At 48.4% G+C, this 22,088-nt stretch overlaps 2 protein-coding genes across 7 annotated transcripts in view; one reads left to right on the top strand and one right to left on the bottom strand.

Annotated features, from left to right (window-relative positions):
- Positions 1–22,088, bottom strand: part of LOC147575923 (liprin-alpha-1-like) — a 547,540-nt gene that overhangs the window by 14,401 nt on the left and 511,051 nt on the right. The gene's annotated exons all lie outside the window — the stretch shown is intronic.
- Positions 4,810–22,088, top strand: part of LOC147575926 (liprin-alpha-1-like) — a 360,673-nt gene continuing 343,394 nt past the window's right edge. For 2 of the 6 annotated variants that reach the window (XM_086679725.1, XM_086679724.1), the window contains exons 1-4: positions 15,790–15,998; positions 20,428–20,529; positions 20,802–20,912; positions 21,555–21,692. In XM_086679725.1, the coding sequence (XP_086535851.1) occupies positions 15,831–15,998; positions 20,428–20,529; positions 20,802–20,912; positions 21,555–21,692 (519 nt within the window). In that variant the 5' untranslated portion in view covers positions 15,790–15,830. Of the gene's footprint in view, positions 4,973–15,788; positions 15,999–20,427; positions 20,530–20,801; positions 21,693–22,088 lie in introns of those variants that run through there. The other 4 variants (XM_086679729.1, XM_086679727.1, XR_015241603.1 and 1 more) reach the window with 4 other exon arrangements.

Genomic DNA, 22,088 nt, shown 5'->3' with positions numbered 1-22,088 from the left:
AGAATGGGAAAACTTTCCATGTTCATGGATTCGAAGAATGAATATTGTTAAAATGTCAATACCACCCAAAGCAATCTACACCTTCAATGCAATCCCCATCAAAATCGTGCCACCATTCTTTCCAAAGCTAGAACAAATAATGCTAACGTGTGTATGGAAGCACAAAAGACCCCGAATATACAAAGTAATATTCAAGAAGAAAACCAAAGCGGGAGGCATCACAGTGCCAGAATGTAGCCTCTGCTACAAACCCGTTATCATCAAGACAGTATGGGATGGACACACAAACAGACACAGAGGATAATGGAACAGAATAGAGAACCCAGATTCAGACCCACAAATGTATGGCCCGGCCCACTAATCTTCCACAAAGCACGAAAGAGTATCCAATGGAAAAAAACCAGACTCTTTAACCACTGGTGCTGGGAGAACTGGACAGCAACATGCAGAAGAATGAAACTAGATCACTTTCTTACAGCATACACAAAAATAAACTCAAAATGGATAAAGGACCTGAATGTGAGGCACGAAACCTTTAAAACCCGAGAGGAGAAAGCAGGACAAAACCTCTCCGACCTCAGCTGTGGCAATTTCTTACATGACACGTCTCCAAAGGCAATGGAATTAAAAGCAAAAATGAACTATTGGGACCTAATCAAGATAAACACCCTCTGCACTGCAAAGGAAACAAGCAACAAAACAAAAAGACAACAGATGAAATGGGAAAAGATATTTGCAAATGATGTATCAGACACAGGGCTAGTATCCAAACACCTGTAAAGAGCTCACCAAACGCCACACCTGAAAACAAATAATCGGGGGATGAAATGGGCAGAAGACATGAATAGGTACTTTTCGAAAGAAGACATCCAGATGACCAAGAGACATATGACAAGATACTCAGCGTCACTCCTCATCAGAGGAATACAAATCTAAACCACACTGAGATTCCACTTCACATCAGTCGGAGTGGCGGGAATGAACAAATCAGGACAAAATAGATGCTGAAGAGGATAGGAGAAACAGGAACCCTCTTGCATTGTTGGTGGGAAGAAAACCTGGTGCGGCCACTCTGGAAACAGTGTGGAGGTTCCTCACCACATTAAAAATAGATCTACCCTATGACGCAGCAATAGCACTGCTAGAATTCAGGGGATTCAGGAGTGCTGATGCACAGGGGACTCGTACCCCAATGTTTATAGCAGCGTTTTCAACAATAGCCACATGATGGAAAGAGCCTAAATGCCCGTCAATGGACAAATGGATAAAGAAGATGAGGTTTCTATATACAATGGAATACTAGTTGGCGATGAGAAAAGATGAAATCTGGCCATTTGTGGCAACGTGGAAGGAACTGCAGGGTGTTCTGCCAAGTGAAATAAGTCAGGCAGAGAAAGACAGATACCATATGTTTTCATTCATATGTGGATCCTGAGAAACTTCACAGGAGACCAGAGGGGAGGGGAATGGGGGAAACAAGTTGCAGAGAGGGAAGGAGGCATGCCTGAGGAGACTGTTAAATACTGAAACAAACTGAGGGTTGATGGGGGGTGGGGGAGAGGGGAAAGTGGGTGATGGCCACCGAGGAGGGCACCTGTGGGGATGAGCACTGGGTGTTGAATGGAAACCAATTTGACAATAAATTATATTGAATACAAGAAAAAAGAAAAGACGCTCAAAGTGACTCCTCATCAGGGGACTACAAATCAAAACCACACTGAGACGCCACCTCACACGGATCAGAGTGTGCCTGTGGGTGGGCAGTCAGCACCGCTGCTTTGCTGGGACACAGTGTGTCCTCCAGAAGCGACAAGGGGTGGGGGGTCTCGCGCTTTGGGAAACATGGACAATCAGGAGCAGCGAGGCTGCAACGTAGCCCAGGGTGTCCCGAAGCTGGCCCAAAGGTGGCCCATCAACGGCATCGGGGCTCTTACAGGCTCCCGAGCCCCTGTCGGTGGCCGAGGAGGGGGGTGGGGGAGGGGCTTGGAAAGAGCACAGACTTGGGTTAGGATTGCACAGAGGCCCGCCCATGCATATTTTTGGGGGTGGTTTTGGCTTCTTGGCTACTTTTCTAGAGCAGTTTTAGCAAATGTGACAGGAAGCTCCAGAGATGTCACACACATACCTGCCCTTACTGCGGCACAGCCTCTCCCCTGAGCAGGTATCCAAACCCCCCGCCAGGGCGAGGCCTTTGTCACAGCCCCAAACCTGTGCTGATGTGTGTCCATCGCCCAAGGTCCGCAGCTGAGATCGGGTTCGCCTCTGACGTTGTACCCCAGTGCGTCCGGGCGGGTGCGTGTTGAGGAGTCTCTGCCGGTGCAGCGTCCCACCCGGTAGTCTTTCCGCCCTGACGCAGTAGTTTCCGTTGGTGCTGGCGCCACAGCGCATTTGCCAGGCGGAGAGGTGGGCGGGAGGCCGGCGGCTCTTGCCGGCGGTAGGAGCCCGCGTGCGCTGTGGAGGGCGAGGGAGGTGCTCTTCTGAGCATCCGGCTTCTCCCTTGCTAGAAGTCTTCCACCTACGAGGATGTCGTCCCGGGGCCCCTGTTTCTCCGAAGACCGTCCCGATCGAGGCAGGTGAGTTCTGGTGGACCCAGCGCCGCTCGGACTCCCGCAGAGGCCCCAGTGCCAGCCGTGGGAGGCCGGCAGGGGCGGGGCGCCCTGGTTCTGCTCACTCGGGGACAGCATTTGGCCACCCTCGGGCGGAAGGCCGGCCTGTCCGTGTGGACGCCCGCAGGCTCCCGTGAGTCGTGGTGGCCGCTCTGTGGCGGCGGGGTGTGTGTGGGGGCGCCTCCCGTGGCAGTGCTGGCTTAACCGCTCGGCAGGCGGTAAGGGCCCTTCTCACTGCAGGTAGTGGCTTCTGGGAGGTTCTCCGGGTGCCCGCCTCAGCCGCGGCTGTCGTGTAAGGAGTGTGCCGCCCGCCCTCGCAGAGGCCGTCGGAGACCTTCCCGCCTTGTCCGTCCCCTGACCCCGCACAGGCTGCACACGTTCTGTCCCCCGAGGCGGCTGCCACGAACAAAGGCCGCCTTAGGCCCTTGCGTCCTGTGGGCCAGGCCCTCGAGAGTCTGGTGAGCTGGGGAAACCCTATAGAAATTGGGAAGTTGACGAGAAGAAGGGGAGAGTGCCCTTTGTTCCCTGGGTCAGTGTTTCTCAGACTCGGTGGTGTCGGGACACTCGGACATCAGGGGATTATTGAGGGCCCCAGAGAGCCTTCGAGTGTGGGGGTTGTGTCTCTTGATCTCTACTGTGGTGAGGTTAAACCGAGAATTGAAGCGGGCGCCTGGGTGGCTCTCTGTGTTAAGGGTCCGACTCTGGCTCAGGTGGTGCTCTCACAGTTGATAGTTTAGAGCCCCATGTGGGGCTCTGTGCTGCCAGCTGCCAGCCTGGCCTTGTCTCAGATTCTCTGTGGCCCTCTCCCTCTTCCCCTCCCCTTCACGTGTCCTTTGTCTCTCTCTCAAAAACAAACATTAAGGAAACCAAACCAAATCCGAGCATCTCAGATGTGATGAATTCACTTAAAGACAAGAAATTAGTACATATTTTTCATACCTTTCATGGAAAAAATACGTACATTTTCAGAACAACACTGTGTAGAAGCATGGCATTGGCATTGGCATTGGCTTAGTGCAAGGTCTTTATTCTTCCAGCTGCTTCTGCATTCAGTGTCTTGTGGCCAATTATGTTTAGGAAGGTGATGTGGACTCCCCCAGATGAACAGCTGGAGGCGAGGAGGGTGTGGCGGTGGCTCCTGGGGTGTCTGGATGCTCTTTCCTGATTCCGCACTCAGATGGGTGGGGCTTCCTTGCTTCTCTTGGGGGTTAGCAGCCCGCACAGAGCTGCCTTTTTGTGTGGCACGCGGTGGACGTTTGGAACGTCCTAGGCCACTACTTTCAGCTGATCTTCCGTATCTTTCACTCAGCGAACACATTCTTGGAACCACCACCTGGATGAAGAAATGGAACCTTACCGTGCTTCCTAACTCCTACTGACTCCCACCGAACGTCCCCCAAAGGTAACCACGGTCTTGACTTTCACCAGCGATGGCTTTGGCTTGTTCCTCGCTTCGTGTTGAGCCAACCCTTGAGCGCTGTGTGTGCGCAACGCGCCTGCTTTCCTTGCGTGGCTCTGCTGGTCCTCCCCTGGCGTCGAAAGCCCAGTGTGTGAGGACAGCACGGTTTATTCTTTCTCCCGTGGGTGCTCCGGTTTGTGCAGAGGCTGCCTGCAGATCCACATGCACCGTATTGGGTTGCCATGGAGGAGCAGGGCGTGAGTGGTGGCACGTGTCTGTCCCCCTCGAGCAACAGCGTGTGGGAGCTCGGGGCTGGCTGATGCCTGGTACTGCCTCTTCTCGTGTGTTAGCTGGTTGCTGGGGCTCAGGTGCTGGGAGGTATGGTGTATTCGTGGGACCCGCCCCCGTGTGTGTCTTGGCCACTTACGTGTTTCTTTTGTGAAATAATTGCCTTTTGGAAGCCACTTTGTGATTAGGTTGTGTGTTTTGGTTTTTGTTGATTTGAATGAGTTCTTTGTATGTGTGTGGAATACATCTGTGAGTGGCAGAGGTTTTCACATTCTTGTGTCTGTCTGCCTTTCCTTCTCTGTGTTGCCTTTTGGTAAGTTTCTTTTTTTTTCTTTCCAATAGTAGAACCATTTGTATGTTTCTTGCCTTGGATTGGCTAGGGCCTCCAGTACTGTGTTGAATGGAAGTGGTGAGAGTAGGTGTCCTTGTCTCCTTCCAGATACGAGAGAGAAGGGTTTCATAATTTTGTGTATACTTAATATTTTTTAAAGTTTCTTTCTTTATTGATTTCGAGAGCGTGCATGGGAAGGGGAGTGAGAGATGGGAAAGAGAGTGGATCCCAAGCAGACTCCTCCCTGTCAGCACAGAGTCTGATGCGAGGCTTGAACTCATGAACCGTGAGATCGTGGCCTGAGCTGAAATCAAGAGTCAGACGCTTCACCGACTAGAAGCCACTCAGGTGCCCCAAAGAGTTCAGTATTTTACCACTACGTATGACACCTGCCGTTGCGTTCCTGGTAGATAGTTGGATCAAAACATGAAAATTCTCCTCTATTTTTAGTTTGCTCTGATTTTTTAACAATCATCAAAGAAATAATAATACTAAGTTTTCTGAAATGTGTTTTGTGCATTTTGGGGACAAGTGATTTGTTTCAATGTTGTGGTTTTACTTAAAACAACTTTTGCCCTTCTAGAATAATCCAACCCTGATGTCTATGCATTCTCTGTTCACTGGATTCCATTTGTAAATAGTGTGCTTTGCATTCTTGCACGTGTATTCAAGAGAGAGGTGGGTGTTCCCTTGCACCCTCTTGTGCTGTCCATGCTGGGGTTGGGGATTAAGGTCGTGCTGGCCTCCTAAAACAACGTAGGAAGAAGCACTCCTTGTGCTTTCCCAGAAGAGTTTTTGTGTGTGTTCTTTACTTTTGGGAAGAAGTGCTAGGCCAACAGCTGGTGTAGGGTTTTCCTTGTGAGAAGGGTTTTCATTGCAGATTCCTTTCTTAAGTGGAAATAGGATTTTTCTGATTTCCCATATCTTCTCGTGTCTATTTAGATAAGGCATTTTGTTTTCTTGTAATTTGCTCAGACCTCCCAAACTTTCCAAGGAGTAAGTGTCAACTGGTTTCTAATATCCCTCCTATCTGCAGCATCTGGTGTGATATTTGCTTTAGAACTTCTTGCTATTGGTACTTTGTGCTTTGTTTCTTTTTCATAGAACCAACTTGGGCGCTTTTTTTTTTTTTATTTCTGTCAGTTACTATTTGTTTCCTGCAGCACTGATTTCTGCCCTTTTTTTTTTCCATCTACTTGGTGATTGTTTGCTGTCCCATCTTGTAGTTCTGGAACTAAATCCTTCATTTGATTTTTAGCCTTTGTCCTTTTCCAGTATGTGTATTGTATTTATTTGCTTATTAGTGTGTTGATTCATTTTAGAATGAGAGCATGAGCAGGGCAGAGGGGCAGAGGGAGAGAGAGAGAGAGAGAGAGACAGAGAGAGATAGAATCTCAAGCAGGCTCCTCACTCAGTGTGGAGCCAGGCTGGGGATCGATCTTGTGGCCGTGGGATCATACCCTGAGCGAAAATCAAGAGTTGGTCACCAAGCAACTGAGCTATCCCTATGATATATGTATTCTAAAGGTATGAGTCTCCCTTTAAGCACACCTTTAATGATCTTACAAGTTTTGATAAGCTAAATGTTTATTATCTTTTATGTGAAACTATTTTCTAACTTTCACTGTGGTATCTTTTTCTTAATTCGTCACAATGTTTAGGAGCATAACACATCTTGATGTTTCGGGGGATTTTCTCGTTCTCTTTGTGCTGATTTCTAGCTGAATTCCATGAAGGTATCTGTCTCAGTGTTTTTGGGTGATTGTAACAAAATTCCATAGACTGGCTGCCTAATAAGCACAGAAGCTTCTTTCCTATAGTTGAGGAGACTGGGAAGTTCTCAAGATCAAGGCATCTGCAGATTCAGGGTCAGGTGAGAGTCAGCTTCCTGGTTCATCGACAGCCTACTCCTCCCTGTCCTCAAGTGGTGGCAGGGGTGATGGTGCTCTCTCAGCCGCCCAGGACTGGTCATCACTGGAAGTCTCCCTGTCTTCATCCCATCACTGTGGGCGTGATGAATTGTTGGGGTAAATGAACTGTTAATCTAATGCGATCCCTAAATATGCCCTGCAGTATTTCAGTCCTTTCAGATGAGTTCACTTTCCTAATGGCCTGGCATATATTCGTTTTCATGAACTCTTCCTTGGCCACGTGCAAATAATGTGTATTGGGGGGAATGCAGTATTCTCTTATTTATACGTTAGATGAAGTTTGTTAATGACAGAATTCAGATTTTAGTGACCACTTTAAAGCAAGTAAGGAATAGGCGAGAATGAGTTTAATAATATTACTAACAGGTATATCCAAAATATCATTTCAGTGTATAGCCAGCGTGAGGGAGACTAATGAATGCTTTTGCGTTCTCTTTTATCACATTGTCTTTAAAATGTGGTGTGCATTATATACTTTCCACACGTCGCACTTTGAGGAGCCGCATTTCAAGGACTTGCAATAAAGCACGTGACCGCATATTGGACAGCCCCGTCCCACTCCTTTGATTTTTCTGTTGTCGTCAGTTCTGTCAGATACTGAGAGATGTATCGTTAAGTCTCCCATAATGCTTATGGATGTGGCTCTTTTCCCTTTTCTATGTTTGTCAATTTTTCTGTATTTCGAGATTGCGTTATCGGGTATATGCAAGGTTAGAAGTCTTGTGTTCCTGGTAAATGGAACTTCCATCGTGAAATGTTCCTCTTGGTCTCTAGTAGAGCTTTTTGCTATAGAGGTTAGTTTATTGGAGGGTCCCAGTGGTCACATCAGTTTTCTGTTCGGTTGGGTTTGCCTGGGGATCTTTTCCTTCCACCTGTCTGTGATCTTACGTTTTAGGGTGTACCTTTGTGACCAGCGTATGCTTAGTTTCCTTCTAATGAATTTGACACTCAAACTTTTCCTTGGAGTATTTGTGCACATGTAATGACTGATATGTTAGTTTACACGTACTGTATTACTAGTTTCTTCTTTGTCCCAGCTGTTGTGTGTTCTTTTGGTCTCTAGCCTTCCTTTAGAAGTAGGAGGGAGTTTTTAATTGTACACTGATCTGTTAGGTAATTGGACTATATCTATTTCTAGAGGCAGGTGCATTTTAAACTGACCCCTGCCTGATTCAGGACTTGTACTGCTTCCCTGACACTGCTCTCTCCTCTTAGTTTTTCTTTGTTTTAAGATTTATGTGTGTTTTGAGAGAGACATAATACAATCGGGTGAGGGGCAGAGCAGAAAGGGAGACACAGAATCTGATGCAGGCTCCAGGCTCTCAGCCATCCGCACAGACTCTGATGCGGGGCTCCAACTCACAAAAGGTGACATCGTGACCTGAGCAATGTCGGACACTCAACTGACTGAGCTACCCAGGCGCCCCTGCTCTTTTCTTGGACACTTGAACCACACTGAACTCCCCTTCACCTTTTGTTGGCTAATATTTTTTAGTCTTAGATGGATTTTGGCGTTGATGTCATTGTTTCGTGCACTTAATGCTTGTTAAGGTTTGTTCTCATAGTTACCCTTTGTTCTGCAAGCCTTGTTTTTTCATATTTCTGTCAGAGACTACATTTCTTTTTTGCAACGAGCTGCTTTAATATTGCTTTTAGTTTGTGTCTGTAGTTGATGTGTAGTCATGGTGTGTGTGTGTGTGTGTGTGTGTGTGTGTGTGTGTGTTGTTTTTGTTGTTCCGTTTTTGTTTTTGCTTCTGTTTTGCCTGAAAAACATCTTTACTTTGCCTTCACTGTGAAGAATGTTTCTGTTAGGTAAAGACTTCCAGGTTGGTGGCTATTTTAGTTCACCTTTCATACATGCCAATCCATCATCTGGCTTCATTTGCTGTTCTTGAAGAGTCAGCTGGTAGTGTTGTTGTCGTTGTCCCATGGAAGGCGGTATCTTTGTCCTCTCATGACTGTTAACATCTTTTTGCCTCGGGTGTTCTTTGTGGAGTCACTCTCATGGTTCTTTTATCAGTTTTGATTCTTATCTTTGTAGCGAGGTGGTACTACCCATTCTGTGTTTCCTCTACTTTGTGGGTTCCTATTGGACCTTTGTACCATATCTTCTGTGTCTTTTGGGCTTCTGTATTTTCTGGACGTTTTCTCTGTGTATGGTCTAGATATATTTTTACCTAACTATCTTTCAGTTCACTGAGTCTATTCACCTGTGTCTAGTCTGATGTGAAACCCACCGACTGAGTTCTTCATGCCATTAACAAGATTTTTTAGTCTTTTAATTGTGTTAGAGAGCTAGACAGACTGGGAGCAAGGGAAGAACAGAGAGAGAGGGAGACACAGATGCCGAAGCAGGCTCCAGGCTCTGCACTGTCAGCACAGAGCCCAACGCGGGGCTCAAACTCCCGAATCACGAGATCATGACCTGAGCTGAAGTCAGATGCTTAACCAACTGAGCCACTCAGGCACCTGGAGATCTTAATTTTAGCTCTGGTAATTTGCAGTTGGAGAATCTGTTTTGAGTCTCTGAAAATTTCCCATTTGTCAAGAATGGTTTTTGGACAGTTGACTTTTGCATCCAATAACTCCAGTCTATGTGTCTCCTCTTGGTCTGTTTCTCTTCTTTCTTCTTTGGGTCGATATGACCTGTTTGTTTGTTTTTTTTTTTTTATGTTTATCTATTTATTTTGAGGGAGAAAGAAAGTGAGAGCAGGGGTGGGGGTAGAGGACGGGGGAGAGAGAGACACTGTTGAGGAGAGGCTCTTTTCTGTTCAGTAGAGAGCCCAACACAGGGCTCAAACTCACAAACGTGAGCCGAAACCAAGTGTTGGTCACTTAAACGAGTAGACTGAGCTATCCAGGTGCCTCTCTTTTTTTGTTTGCTTGTTTGTTTCTTTCCTTTTCTTATGAAAAGAATTTTGTTTTAATATTATTTACTTTTGAGAGAGAGAGAGAGGTAGAGACAAAACTTGAACAGGGGAGGGGGAGGCAAAGTGGGAGACACAGAATCCAAAGCAGGCTCCAGGCTCTGCACTGTCACCACAGAGCCCGACGCGAGACTCAAACCATAACGCGTCAGTTCATGACATGAACCAAAGTGGGATGCTTCCCCGACTGAGCCACCCAGGCATTCCTTTCATTTCCTTGCCTTGCTTTGCCTTCCTTTCCCTTCCTTTCCTTTCCTTTCCTTTCCTTTCCTTTCCTTTCCTTTCCTTTCCTTTCCTTTCCTTTCCTTTCGTTTCCTTGCCTTTCCTTTCGTTTCCTTTTCATTTTTTTCTTTTTTCTTTTCTATTCTTTTCTTTTTTCTTCTTTTTTCTTTTCTTTTCTTTTCTTTTCTGTCTTTTTGTTGTCTTGTCTTATCTTGTCTTTTCATTTCTTCTTTGTTTTTATTGTTGTGCTGGACTGTATGGAGAAGCATAGAGGCTCTTCGTGTGCTTGTATTCCTTCAGCATTTCATCCCACACACCCCGAGTGCGGCGGTTCTTGGGCCCACTCAGGCGTGAGTGAGTTGAGACCGGGGCTCAGTCTTTGTAAGGTGCAGTGTGAGCTGGGCTCACGCTGTCCCCCACCCCCGTGTAGACCTCCAGGGTCTCCATTTGGAGGCCTGGAGTATTTCCGAGGACCCGTCCTTGATGCTAGCTCCCAAAGCCCCGTTATTTTCTCCACAGCACAATGAGATGATGGAAGGGTCAGCTTCTCAGGCAGTGCTTGCCGAGTGCCGGGCTCCTTTTCTGTGCCTCCCTGTGCTGTCCAGAGCTCGGTTAGCTGCCACTTTCTGCTTGCCTTTCTGTTAGGTTTCCTTTGCAGCTCGTTGGTATCTTGCCTCCAATCCCTGAGGAAATTCAGAATCCTCACATGTCTTGAGGGAGAGAGAGGACTCTGAACATTAGAGTTGGCTCAGCGGGCTTCCCTTTTGTTGGGGTCTCGGTCCTCCCAGTTGGGACTGCCTCGGGGTCTCCTTGATGCCTTCAGAGATGCTTCAAATTGAACTCATCTTTCCTAGTTCATGATGTGTTGATTAACAGGCTACTCACATGTATAAGAGCAAGCCAGGGAAGACTGAGAAGTCATAGCAAACATTTTGGTCCTCAGCATTTGTTACAGGAGAAAACGAAACCCAGTAGTCCTTGCCTAGTACCCGTCGTTCTTCTAAAATGACCATCCAGTTTGCCCACACTCAGCCAGCGTCCATGGGGTGGTGATGGTGTCAGCCTCCCAGCTCCCTATCCCCCACTGCCACGGCCGCCCTCCTCCCCTGTCAGGTGCCTGCCCAGGGCAGGCTTTGTGATGACGGGCTGGCTATGGCAGGGCAACTAGATGAAGTGGATCGCTTAAGTGACGCTTATTCTGGGAGTGTTTGATCAGTGTTGTTTGTAGTCTAATTTTCGTAATGTTTATTTACTATTTAGAGAGACAGAGTGTGTGGCCAGGGGAGGCGCAGACAGAGGGAGACCCAGAATCTGAAGCAGGCTGGGGGGGGGGATGCCCCTCAAGCGTACAGGGTAGCCCCCACAAAAAGGGCTTCTGTGTTGGTGCACCCGAATCATCTGCAGAGACACAACCACCCACCCTTGTTGAGCCCTTTTGTGACTCTGCACCATTGTGGTCGCCAGGCTCTGGCTGCTGTGCTCCTCGGAGAGGGTGGTGGAGGCACATCTGAGAAGAGTGTATCTGGGCGAGTGAAGGGGTTAGGAGCAAATGTCGCTGACTTGCGCACTGTGGTTCCGGAAAGGCCTTTTCCGGAGAGGTCGCTCGGGAGCTGAGGCTGACCGAGCACTCTCCCAGCAGTCTGACTCCGAGGCCAAAGGCCGGGGTCAAGGAGGAGCTTGGCTTTGTTGTGAGCGATGGAAGCGGAAGCGGAGCCAGGTGAGGCACCAGGCAGCTGGCGTTGGGACGGAACCTACCCTGTAAGGAGTTGGGTTTTCCGATAAGGGCCTGGGGTCGTTGTGTCCTCAGGGGGAAGGACTGGCATGAGGTTGTTGAATTTTTTTATGTTTATTTTTTTTTTTTCAATATATGAAATTTATTGTCAAATTGGTTTCCATACAACACCCAGTGCTCATCCCAAAAGGTGCCCTCCTCAATACCCATCACCCACCCTCCCCTCCCTCCCACCCCTCATCAATCCCGTTTGTTCTCAGTTTTTAAGAGTCTCTTCTGCTTTGGCTCTCTCCCACTCTAACCTCCTTTTTTCTTTTTTCTTCCCCTCCCCCATGGGTTTCTGTTAAGTTTCTCAGGATCCACCTAAGAGTGAAACCATATGGTATCTGTCTTTCTCTGTATGGCTTATTTCACTTAGCATAACACTCTCCAGTTCCATCCGTGGTGCTCCAAAGGGCCATATTTCATTCTTTCTCATTGCCACGTAGTACTCCATTGTGTGTATAAACCACAATTTCTTTATCCATTCATCAGTTGATGGGCATGTAGGCTCTTTCCATCATTTGGCTATTGTTGAGAGTGCTGCTATAAACATTGGGGTACAAGTGCCCCTATGCATCAGTACTCCTGTACCCCTAGGGTAAATTCCTAGCAGTGCTATTGCTGGGTCATAGGGTAGGTGTATTTTTAATTTTCTGAGGAACCTCCACACTGTTTACCAGAGTGGCTGCACCAATTTGCATTCCCACCAACAGTGCAAGAGAGTTCCCGTTTCTCCACATCCTCTCCAGCATCTATAGTCTCTCGATTTGTTCATTTTGGCCACTCTGACTGGCGTGAGGTGATATCTGAGTGTGGTTTTGATTTGTATTTCCCTGATGAGGAGCGACGTTGAGCACCTTTACATGTGCCTGTTGGCCATCCGGATGTCTTCTTCAGAGAAGTGTCTATTCATGTTTTCTGCCCATTTGTTCACTGGGTTATTTGTTTTTTGGGTGTGGAGTTTGGTGAGCGCTTTATAGATTTTGGATACTAGCCCTTTGTCCGATATGTCATTTGCAAATATCTTTTCCCATTCCGTTGTTTGCCTTTTAGTGTTGTTGGTTGTTTCCTTTGCTGTGCAGAAGCTTTTTATCTTCATAAGGTCCCAGTAATTCATTTTTGCTTTTAATTCCCTTGCCTTTGGGGATGTGTCGAGTAAGAGATAGCTACGGCTGAGGTCAGAGAGGTCTTTTCCTGCTTTCCTCTCTAGGGTTTTGATGGTTTCCTGTCTCACATTCAGGTCCTTTATCCATGTTGAGTTTATTTTTGTGAATGGTGTGAGAAAGTGGTCTAGTTTCAACCTTCTGCATGTTGCTGTCCAGTTCTCCCAGCACCATTTGTTACAGAGACTGTCTTTTTTCCATTGGATGTTCTTTCCTGCTTTGTCAGAGATGAGTTGGCCATACGTTTGTGGGTCTAGTTCTGGGGTTTCTATTCTATTCCATCGGTCTATGTGTCTGTGTTTGTGCCAATACCATGCTGTCTTCATGATGACAGCTTTGCAGTTGAGGCTAAAGTCTGGGATTGTGATGCCTCCTGCTTTGGTCTTCTTCTTCAAAATTACTTTGGCCATTCGGGGCCTTTTGTGGTTCCATATGAATTTTAGGATTGCTTGTTCTAGTTTCGAGAAGAATGCTGGTGCAGTTTTGATTGGGATTGCCTTGAATGTGTAGATAGCTTTGGGTAGTATTGACATTTTGACAATATTTATTCTTCCAATCCGTGAGCACGGAATGTCTTTCCATTTCTTCATATCTTCTTCAATTACCTTCATAAGCTTTCTATAGTTTTCAGCATACAGATCTTTTACATCTTTGGTTAGAGTTATTCCTAGGTATTTTATGCTTCTTGGTGCAGTTGTAAATGGGATCAGTTTCTTTGTCTTTCTGTTGCTTCATTGTTAGTGTATAAGAATGCAACTGATTTCTGTACATTGATTTTGTGTCCTGCAACTTTGCTGAATTCATGTATCAGGCCTAGCAGACTTTTGGGGGAGTCTGTCAGATTTTCCATGTATAGGATCATGTCATCTGCAAAAAGGGAAAGCTTGACTTCATCTTTGCCAATTTGGGTGCCTTTGATTTCCTTTTGTTGTCTGATTGCTGATGCTAGAACTTCCAACACTATGTTAAACAACAGCGGTGAGAGTGGGCATCCCCGTCGCGTTCCTGATCTCAGGGAAAAAGCTCTCAGTTTTTCCCCATTGAGGATGATGTTAGCTGTGGGCTTTTCAGACATAGCTTTTACGATCTTTAAGTATGTTCCTTCTATCCCGACTTTCTCAAGGGTTTTTATTAAGAAAGGGTGCTGAATTTTGTCAAAGGCCTTTTCTGCATCGCTTGACAGGCTCACGTGGTTCTTATCTTTTCTTTTCTTACTGTGATGTATCACGTTGATTGATTTGCGAACGTTGAACCAGCCCTGCATCCCAGGAATGAATCCCACGTGCTCATGGTGGGTAATTCTTTTTATATGCTGTTGAATTCGATTTGCTAGTATCTTATTGAGAATTTTTGCATCTATATTCATCAGGGATATTGGCCTGTAGTTCTCTTTGTTTAGTGGGTCTCTGTCTGGTTTAGGCATCAAAGTGATACTGGCTTCATAGAATGAGTCTGGAAGTTTTCCTTCCCTTTCTATTTCTTGGAATAGCTTGAGAAGGATAGGTATTATCTCTGCTTTAAACGTCTGGTAGAACTCCCCTGGGAAGCCATCTGGTCCTGGACTCTTATTTGTTGGGAGATTTTTGATAACCGATTCAATTTCTTCGCTGGTGATGGGTCTGTTCAAGCTTTCTCTTTCCTCCTGATTGAGTTTTGGAAGAGTGTGCGTGTTTAGGAATTTGTCCATTTCTTCCAGGTTGTCCAATTTGTTGGCATATAATCTTTCATAGTATTCCCTGAGAATTGTTTGTATCTCTGAGGGGTTGGTTGTAATAATTCCATTTTCATTCATGATTTTATCTATTTGGGTCATCTCCCTTTTCTTTTTGAGAAGCCTGGCTAGAGGTTTGTCAATTTTGTTTTTCTTTTCAAAAAACCAACTCTTGGTTTCGTTGATCTGCTCTCCGGTTTTTTTTAGATTCTATATTGTTTATTTCTGCTCTGCTCTTTCTTATTTCTCCTCTTCTGCTGGGTTTAGGCTGCCTTTGCTGTTCTGCTTCTATTTCCTTTAGGTGTGCTGTTAGATTTTGTATTTGGGATTTCTCTTGTTTCTGGAGATAGGCCTGGAGTGCAATGTATTTTCCTCTCAGGACTGCCTTCGCTGCATCCCAAAGCGTTTGGATTGTTGTATTTTCATTTTCGTTTGTTTCCATGTATCTTTCAATTTCTTCTCTAATTGCCTGGTTGACCCACTCATTCGTTAGTAGGGTGTTCTTGAACCTCCATGCTTTGGGAGGTGTTCCAGACTTTTTCCTGTGGTTCATTTCAAGCTTCACAGCCTTGTGGTCTGAAAGTATGCATGGTATAATTTCAATTCTTGTATACTTATGAAGGGCTGCTTTGTGACCCAGTATATGACGTATCTTGGAGAAAGTTCCATGTGCACTCCAGAAGAAAGTATATTCTGTTGCTTTGGGATGCAGAGTTCTAAATATATGTGTCAAGTCCGTCTGATCCAATGTATCCTTCAGGGCCCTTGTTTCTTTATTGACCGTGTGTCTAGATGATCTATCCATTTCTGTCAGTGGAGTGTTAAAGTCCCCTGCAATGACCACGTTCTTATCAATAAGGCTGCTCGTGTTTATGAGGAATTGTTTTCTATATTTGGGGGCTCCTGTATTCGGCGCATAGACATTTATAATTGTTAGCTCTTCCTGATGGATAGGCCCTGTAATTATTCTCAAATGCCCTTCTTCAGCTCTTGTTACAGCCTTTGATTGAAAGTCTAGTTTGTCTGATACAAGTATGGCTACTCCAGCTTTCTTTTGGCTTCCAGTAGCATGATAACTAGTTCTCCATCCCCTCACTCTCCATCTACAGGTGTCCTCAGGGCTAAAATGAGTCTCTTGTAGACAGCAAATAGATGGGTCTTGTTTTTTCTATCCATTCTGATACCCTGTGTCTTTTGGTTGGCGCATTTGGTCCATTTACATTCAGTGTTATTATAGAAAGATACGGGTTTAGAGTCCTTATGATGTCTGTATGTGTACGGTGTAGCCCCCACAAAAAGGGCTTCTGTGTTGGTGCACCCGAATCATCTGCAGAGACACAACCACCCACCCTTGTTGAGCCCTTTTGTGACTCTGCACCATTGTGGTCGCCAGGCTCTGGCTGCTGTGCTCCTCGGAGAGGGTGGTGGAGGCACATCTGAGAAGAGTGTATCTGGGCGAGTGAAGGGGTTAGGAGCAAATGTCGCTGACTTGCGCACTGTGGTTCCGGAAAGGCCTTTTCCGGAGAGGTCGCTCGGGAGCTGAGGCTGACCGAGCACTCTCCCAGCAGTCTGACTCCGAGGCCAAAGGCCGGGGTCAAGGAGGAGCTTGGCTTTGTTGTGAGCGATGGAAGCGGAAGCGGAGCCAGGTGAGGCACCAGGCAGCTGGCGTTGGGACGGAACCTACCCCGTAAGGAGTTGGGTTTTCCGATAAGGGCCTGGGGTCGTTGTGTCCTCAGGGGGAAGGACTGGCATGATGGATTTGAATGTTTTGAAAGCTGGTGCTGGTTCTGTGTGGATAGTGGGTTGGGGGAGGAGACAAGAATGGATGCAGTGTAGACGTCATTGGGTAGAGTGGCTCCTTCTAATGTGTGGGTTGAGCTCTAAGATTCGTGTTTTAGGCAACAGGTACAAGCCCCTCACATCACCCATCACATAAAGCACAGGACAGTGTGCGTCTTTATATCCTTTACAGAACTGCGTAATGTTTAAAAGCAGCGTGTGTAATTTTACGTGTGTGGGTACAGGGCGTACACTAAAGTATTCACCTGTTCTGGAGTGCATGGCAGGCACGGTATTAGGTGCTGAACCCTATGTGCTGCAGTTACCTCGCCCAGAGACGTATGCGGTTTTACGGAGAGCAATAGAAGGGCATGGGAGTGTGTGGTTCGGTGGAATAGGGGGAACGTGTGCACAGTGCGGCTGCAGGATGGCCGTTTTGTGCCATGGGTCGGCGTGGGTCAGACTCGGGGAGGCGGTTTTCCTTGGGAGGTTCGGCTGCCCTGTGTTCTCCTTCATGCACGCCACTCTGTCTCCCGGACGCCTTTCCAAGCACCTCGTAGTGAAGCTCCATCTGGGCGGACTGTGGGCTCTTTGAGTTCCACACGGGCCACCACCCTGCCCCCCCCACCTGTGCCTCCTCCTGGGAACAGAGCAGCTTGCTCCCTGGTCCGGTGGTCAGAAGCCAGGGAGATGGCTTTGCCTCTCTCCTGCTCTTCCCTCTCCCTGCTGGGCCGTGGGTCCTGTGGCGTGGAGCTTGCCTGTCTTTATGTCAGATCTTACTGCCCTTATGCCCGTGTGAGGATAGGCTGTCCAAGTGCACACAAGTCTCGCACACGACGTTCCTCCTGATGAACGCTTAGGTGGTGGTGACACACATGCGTCCCGGGTGGCCTGGCTGCATGCTCCCTCGATTTTCACGCACAGACGTGTGCATGGCAGGCGAAGTGGTTCACTGAGCACCTTGGTGAGGATTTGCTGTCTGGAAAGTGGGGGTGGGTCCTCACAAATGTGCTGATATGCAGACATGCATGGGGTGGGGGGGACCCGCTAGATGGGGCTGTCTTGGGCCTTGGGGCCTGGCGGTATGGGGGTGGAGGCGGGCACTGTCTGTGCAGCTTTCCAGAAGGGCCTTTCTGTTCCTGGCCAGTGTTTCCATAGACGGCTGGCTGGCTTTAGTCCCAGCGCCCTTGTCATGGAAGGGTCCATGTGGGAAAGGAGCCGAGACTCTGCCGGATCACTCCTGGTGGCAGCGTGCTTTCCAGCGATGACACTTCCGTCCCGCCTTCCTCGCCCTCCGTCTGCTTCACCAGATCTCCTCTCTGTGCTGTCTTCTTCTGTGACCTCCTCTGGGCTTTTCTCTGTGCTCGTGACCTTCTGTAGGATACGCATTTTGAATCCCTGCATCCCCCAACTCTTTTTCTTTTTCTTTTTCTTTTTCTTTTTCTTTTTTTTTCTTTTTGCCATATGCACAGTGTCATTCATGAGTTTCCTGATTGGCTGTGTCATAGGTCCTGGAAATCACGCACGTCGTATGGACAGTCATCTCTAGCAGGGATTTCTTGATTGTGTTGGGCTTGACGGTTTCCCCAGAGTTTTTTGTAACGTCCCTTGGCATCTTCCTGACTTTCATAATGTTCCCTCTGTGGCGGTTCTCTTTGGTAGCATTGACTGTCCTTCTTGTAACGTGCCTGTGTCATGAACCTCACAGGTCCTCGTGGCCCCTGGTCCGCAGGCTCACTTAGACCCGCTGCGCTCCGGAGCGAGTGAGCCGCCAAGACACGTTTGGTGCTGACCCGTGGGGTTCTGGGTGGCCAGGACATTGTCCAATGTCAGAAGAACTTTGGAGGACAGTCCCTTGCTTTCAGTGTACTTCCTGAGTTGAGGGACAGAGCCGGGATGGAACTGCCCCAGGGCAAGGGCTCTGGTTGTGCAGCCAGACCACTGGCCACTGGCACTTGTTGCCTTCAGGACCCTGGGTGAGCTTCCTACACAGGGCCAGCCGCCCTGCTCACACCCCCACCTGTAGCCGCTCATTCGGTAGCTGCTTCACCCCTTCCTACCCAACATCTTGGTGCTCACTTGTCTTTCTCGTGAATAAATGTCGTTTGTGGCATTTTCCCCCCGACAGGGCACCTCCTGCTGCATGAAAAACCCGTGCAGGCAGCCATGGTCTCCTCAACTGATTTTCTTGGGTTTTCACTTTTTGCGTTGGAGTGGTTGACATGCGGTGGATGGTAGTTCCTGCTTCTCTGCAATCTTCTCTGGGGCGTCTGGGAAACTGTGTCCTTCTTCTTCGTGGTGGAAGCTGCTTCTCCTAGCGTCTGGACCATTTTCAAAGCCAAACCCCTTTCTAAAATCACCAAGCTATCCTGTGCCTGCATTGAAATGTGCCAGTTTTCGATCCTTCCCTTCCTTCTGCCTTACGTCGTGATGTCAGGTCTTCACTTGTCTTGCAGTTTGAGTTGCGTCGGCAGGTGTGCCCGTCTCACAGCAGTCCTACATCCACAGAGATGCCACATCTTCCGCACCAGACACAAAGATGTCTCACCAGTAGCACCAGGTTTTTGCATGTGCTGGGGTCGCCGCAGGGAGAGAGCTTCGAGACTTTCCCTTTCTTTGTGCCTCCGTGGTCCTCACGCTGGCCGGCTGGCAGCTGCAGCTGTGGACCTCAGTACATGTCAGGCCATTCAGCCTTTTCTTGTCACACCATGAGTCTTCTCTGCATCGCGGGAGCACGTCCGGCATCCCTGGGCACACTTCGAACGGGTCCCAGGCTGTAATTAAGGTTCATGGTATTGCCCTTAACGCGGTGAAAATGACGCAGGAACCCTGAGAAATCACTTCTCCTGTGGTGCTTGATGTACTGGAGAAAGGAAGTGCTTACCAAGAGCTGAGTAGCAGATTCGTGGATTCGTGCAACACCTGAGGGGACCTCAAGAGCAACAGGAGGTGGTGCACACTTCCCCCAGAGGACAGCGTCTGCTACAGCTCGTGTTATGCGGTTAGGACTTAATCCTGCGTCTCCACATTTGTTTGCCTTTCTCTTGACTGCAAATGGCACCATGTAGGTACGGTCAGTTTCTGTGTGCAAAATGATACGTTTTATCTTGTCAGAGTAGGTTTGTGTATGTTTTCGGGGAGGAAATGCTCTAATAGCCTAGTATCTGCGTATATTTCATGCACGCGTGGCCTCCCTTTTACTTACTAGGTTTGATACTTCGTAGCTGCTCAGCTCATCTGCCAGTCTTTCCAAATGTCACACATCTCCAGAAGAGTTTCCAGTGCATTTATTGGAACAAAAATCCCCACATAGAAACGGGCCTGCACAGTCCTACATCAAGGATCAGATAGGCTTCTGTGGGTTCACCTTGTCAAGTCAGATTGCAAGGAACGTGGTCAGTTCTGTGGTAACATTCCCGTTGATTTGGAAAGGGCTACTTTATGAAAGAAATTGAAGTATGTCACCAGTTTGTACTTGGATTTTCCAGAATTGCTGAAATCAACAACTCTCCTTATTTGGAATGTCAGTTGTTAAGTGAACGTTTATCCCCTCGTTTGTCCTACAGAGACAAAAGCTCTGGGGCGCCTGGGTGTCTCAGGGCATTAAGCGTCTGACTCTTGGTTTCAGCTCAGGTCATGATGTCATGGTTCAGGGATTGAGCCCTGCACCGGGCTCTGCGCTCGACTGACTGGAGAGTGTGCGTCCACCTCCTTGGAGCCCACCTGTACGCCATGTCCTGGGCGGGCGCTCAGTATTGGCGTGAGAGAAGCCCCACGCGGGGTGGTGGGCCCTGGCATCACTCTCCTCAGAAACCCTTCCTCCATAATATTTCCTGCTTGACTAAGGAAAGAAGTCGTAAACTCGCCCTTTCGTCAAGAGTCCTACCATCATTTTTGAAAAGTCCATTGGGTGTGGTTGAGTCTGATTGAGCCAGGGGTTCAGGCTAAGACAGCAGCTTTTGAGTACCGTCAGCCTTTCCCCACTGCCGCTCCACAAGCCTGCTTGGCAGACGAGGCCAGAGGCTGCGGATGGGCAGGAGGCTTCTCGGCCGCTTGCTCCCGAGTCAGCAGAGTTCCTGAGTCCTAGACCTGCCAGGCACCTGAAAATGTCCGTCCCCTTGAGTGTCGGTCCCTCCGAAAATCCCCGGGACTCCTGTGGGTGGTGAGGAGGGGACTGGTGTGTGTGATGCTACTTGAGGGCGGTGGGTGCTGGGCCTCTGGAGGGCCACGGAGGCCTGGTGTGCTCTGGTAAAGACCCCCTGTGTCTCTCCACTTTTGTCCCCTCTCCGACCCCAGGAGTGTGCAGCTCTCGCTGCAGAGCTCCACACCTGCAGGGAGCAGCTCGTGCAGAGAGAGGAGGAGATCGCCAACCTGAAGGCGGAGAGAAACAACACCAGGGTCAGTAGGCGCACTGCCAGTGTCTTCAAACACGGGACACCATTCACTCCCCTTGTCCGCAATGTCCCCGTGGAGTTGGCTGGGACCTATTGTTCTCAAACCTTGTTTGATCCGTGAGGAGGAGTAAGGCTCTTTTAACACATTGGCGGGGACGGCTCCCTACCTGGGAACTGAATTGAAGGGATTCAGACTTGGTTTTGCATTTGGTGAACTTGAGGCCCGGAATTGAAGGTGTTCTTGAAACACGGTTTTCCTTTTGCCTCTCCCGCCAGCTGCTGCTGGAACATTTGGAGTTCCTCGTCTCCAGGCACGAGAGAGCTCTTCAAAAAACAGTCATACGGCGACAGGCGAAGACTCCGGCCGGCGTGTCCAGTGAGGCGGAGGTGCTCAAGGTCCTCAACTGCATATTGGAGAAGGACAAAACCGAGGCTGAAACGGTGTGCCTAGCCACGGCGGTTCTCAATTTGTGCACATGCTGTGTGTTCTAGGCACACTTTGTGTGTTTGTGTGACTGGGGTTTCCTTTTCATCTTCTTGAATTCTTGTAAGAAGACAGGTCTGTATGGTTAAAAAGCAGTAGTTGGTGGAAATGTTGTGTGTATCGATTGGCTAGTACAAATTGCATAATGTAATTTATTTGGGGGAAGATTTGTCTCCAATGTAAAATTGAAAGCGGTTAACAAGCAAGTCTGTGAACAGGAGCATCCGTGAAAAACCTTACCAGCATTCTGTCATGTCATTTGAGGCGAAGGGGATCTTAGGGTAACTGTATAGTAAGGACTAATGAAACACCTCTGTGTACCAACTCAATCCCTTTGTTTCCAGGTGAGAGAGCAGTTACGTGTGGCACTGGAGGGGTGTAGTTTCGTAGAAGAAGAATTAGGGGCCACTCGCAGAGTTCAGCTCCAGACATCACGCCAGGATTTGATTGGAGGGGGTTTCCTTTTTATCCATTGTTTTTAAAACAACGTATGAAGACTAGCAGTGGGGGCCCTCACATGTTGCTTCCCTTTCTGAGTTTCAAAGGTGCAGAGCCAGATGAAAGAGCTCCTGGCTACCCTGTGCACTCTCGTGGCCAAGCTGGAAGAGGACCTAGACATCTCCAGGAAAGACCTCATCCTTTCTGAAGCAATGAACACCATATTACAAAGAGATGTCCGTGAAGTGAGTGTCAGTTGAAATGGCCACGCCGTCGTCGAGCCAAACGTGGGGTGTTTGGTTCGGCCTTGCCCAGTGTGTCCTTCGTCTCCCACGGGTTTTGAACGTTTGGAGTTTGGTAGAAGTAGCAGCAGAACGGGACGTGACTCCGGGGCCTGGGCGGGCTGCCTCCCCATCTGCGTGGTGGAATCTGTCCTCCCTGGGCTCTCCCCTGCCGAGGCCTGGCGGGCAGGCGGCGGAGTGGCCTCGGGTGTGGCGTGTGGGCCACCTGAGCTTGGCCCATGCCGTGCTCTCGGTCCATTTTGGGAACACACTCGGCACGTAGGAACCAGCGTGGTGCTGCCAGGGCGTTTCCGGGGGCACGACCTTGCGGGGGCGGCTCTGCCAGGGGCCGTCACGGCC

The sequence above is a fragment of the Puma concolor genome, chromosome D2 (genome assembly GCF_028749965.1).
Source record: "Puma concolor isolate L17-30 chromosome D2, mPumCon1.1.hap2, whole genome shotgun sequence".
Classification (NCBI taxonomy): Eukaryota; Metazoa; Chordata; class Mammalia; order Carnivora; family Felidae; genus Puma; species Puma concolor.
This window is presented reverse-complemented; position numbering and strand designations above follow the sequence as displayed.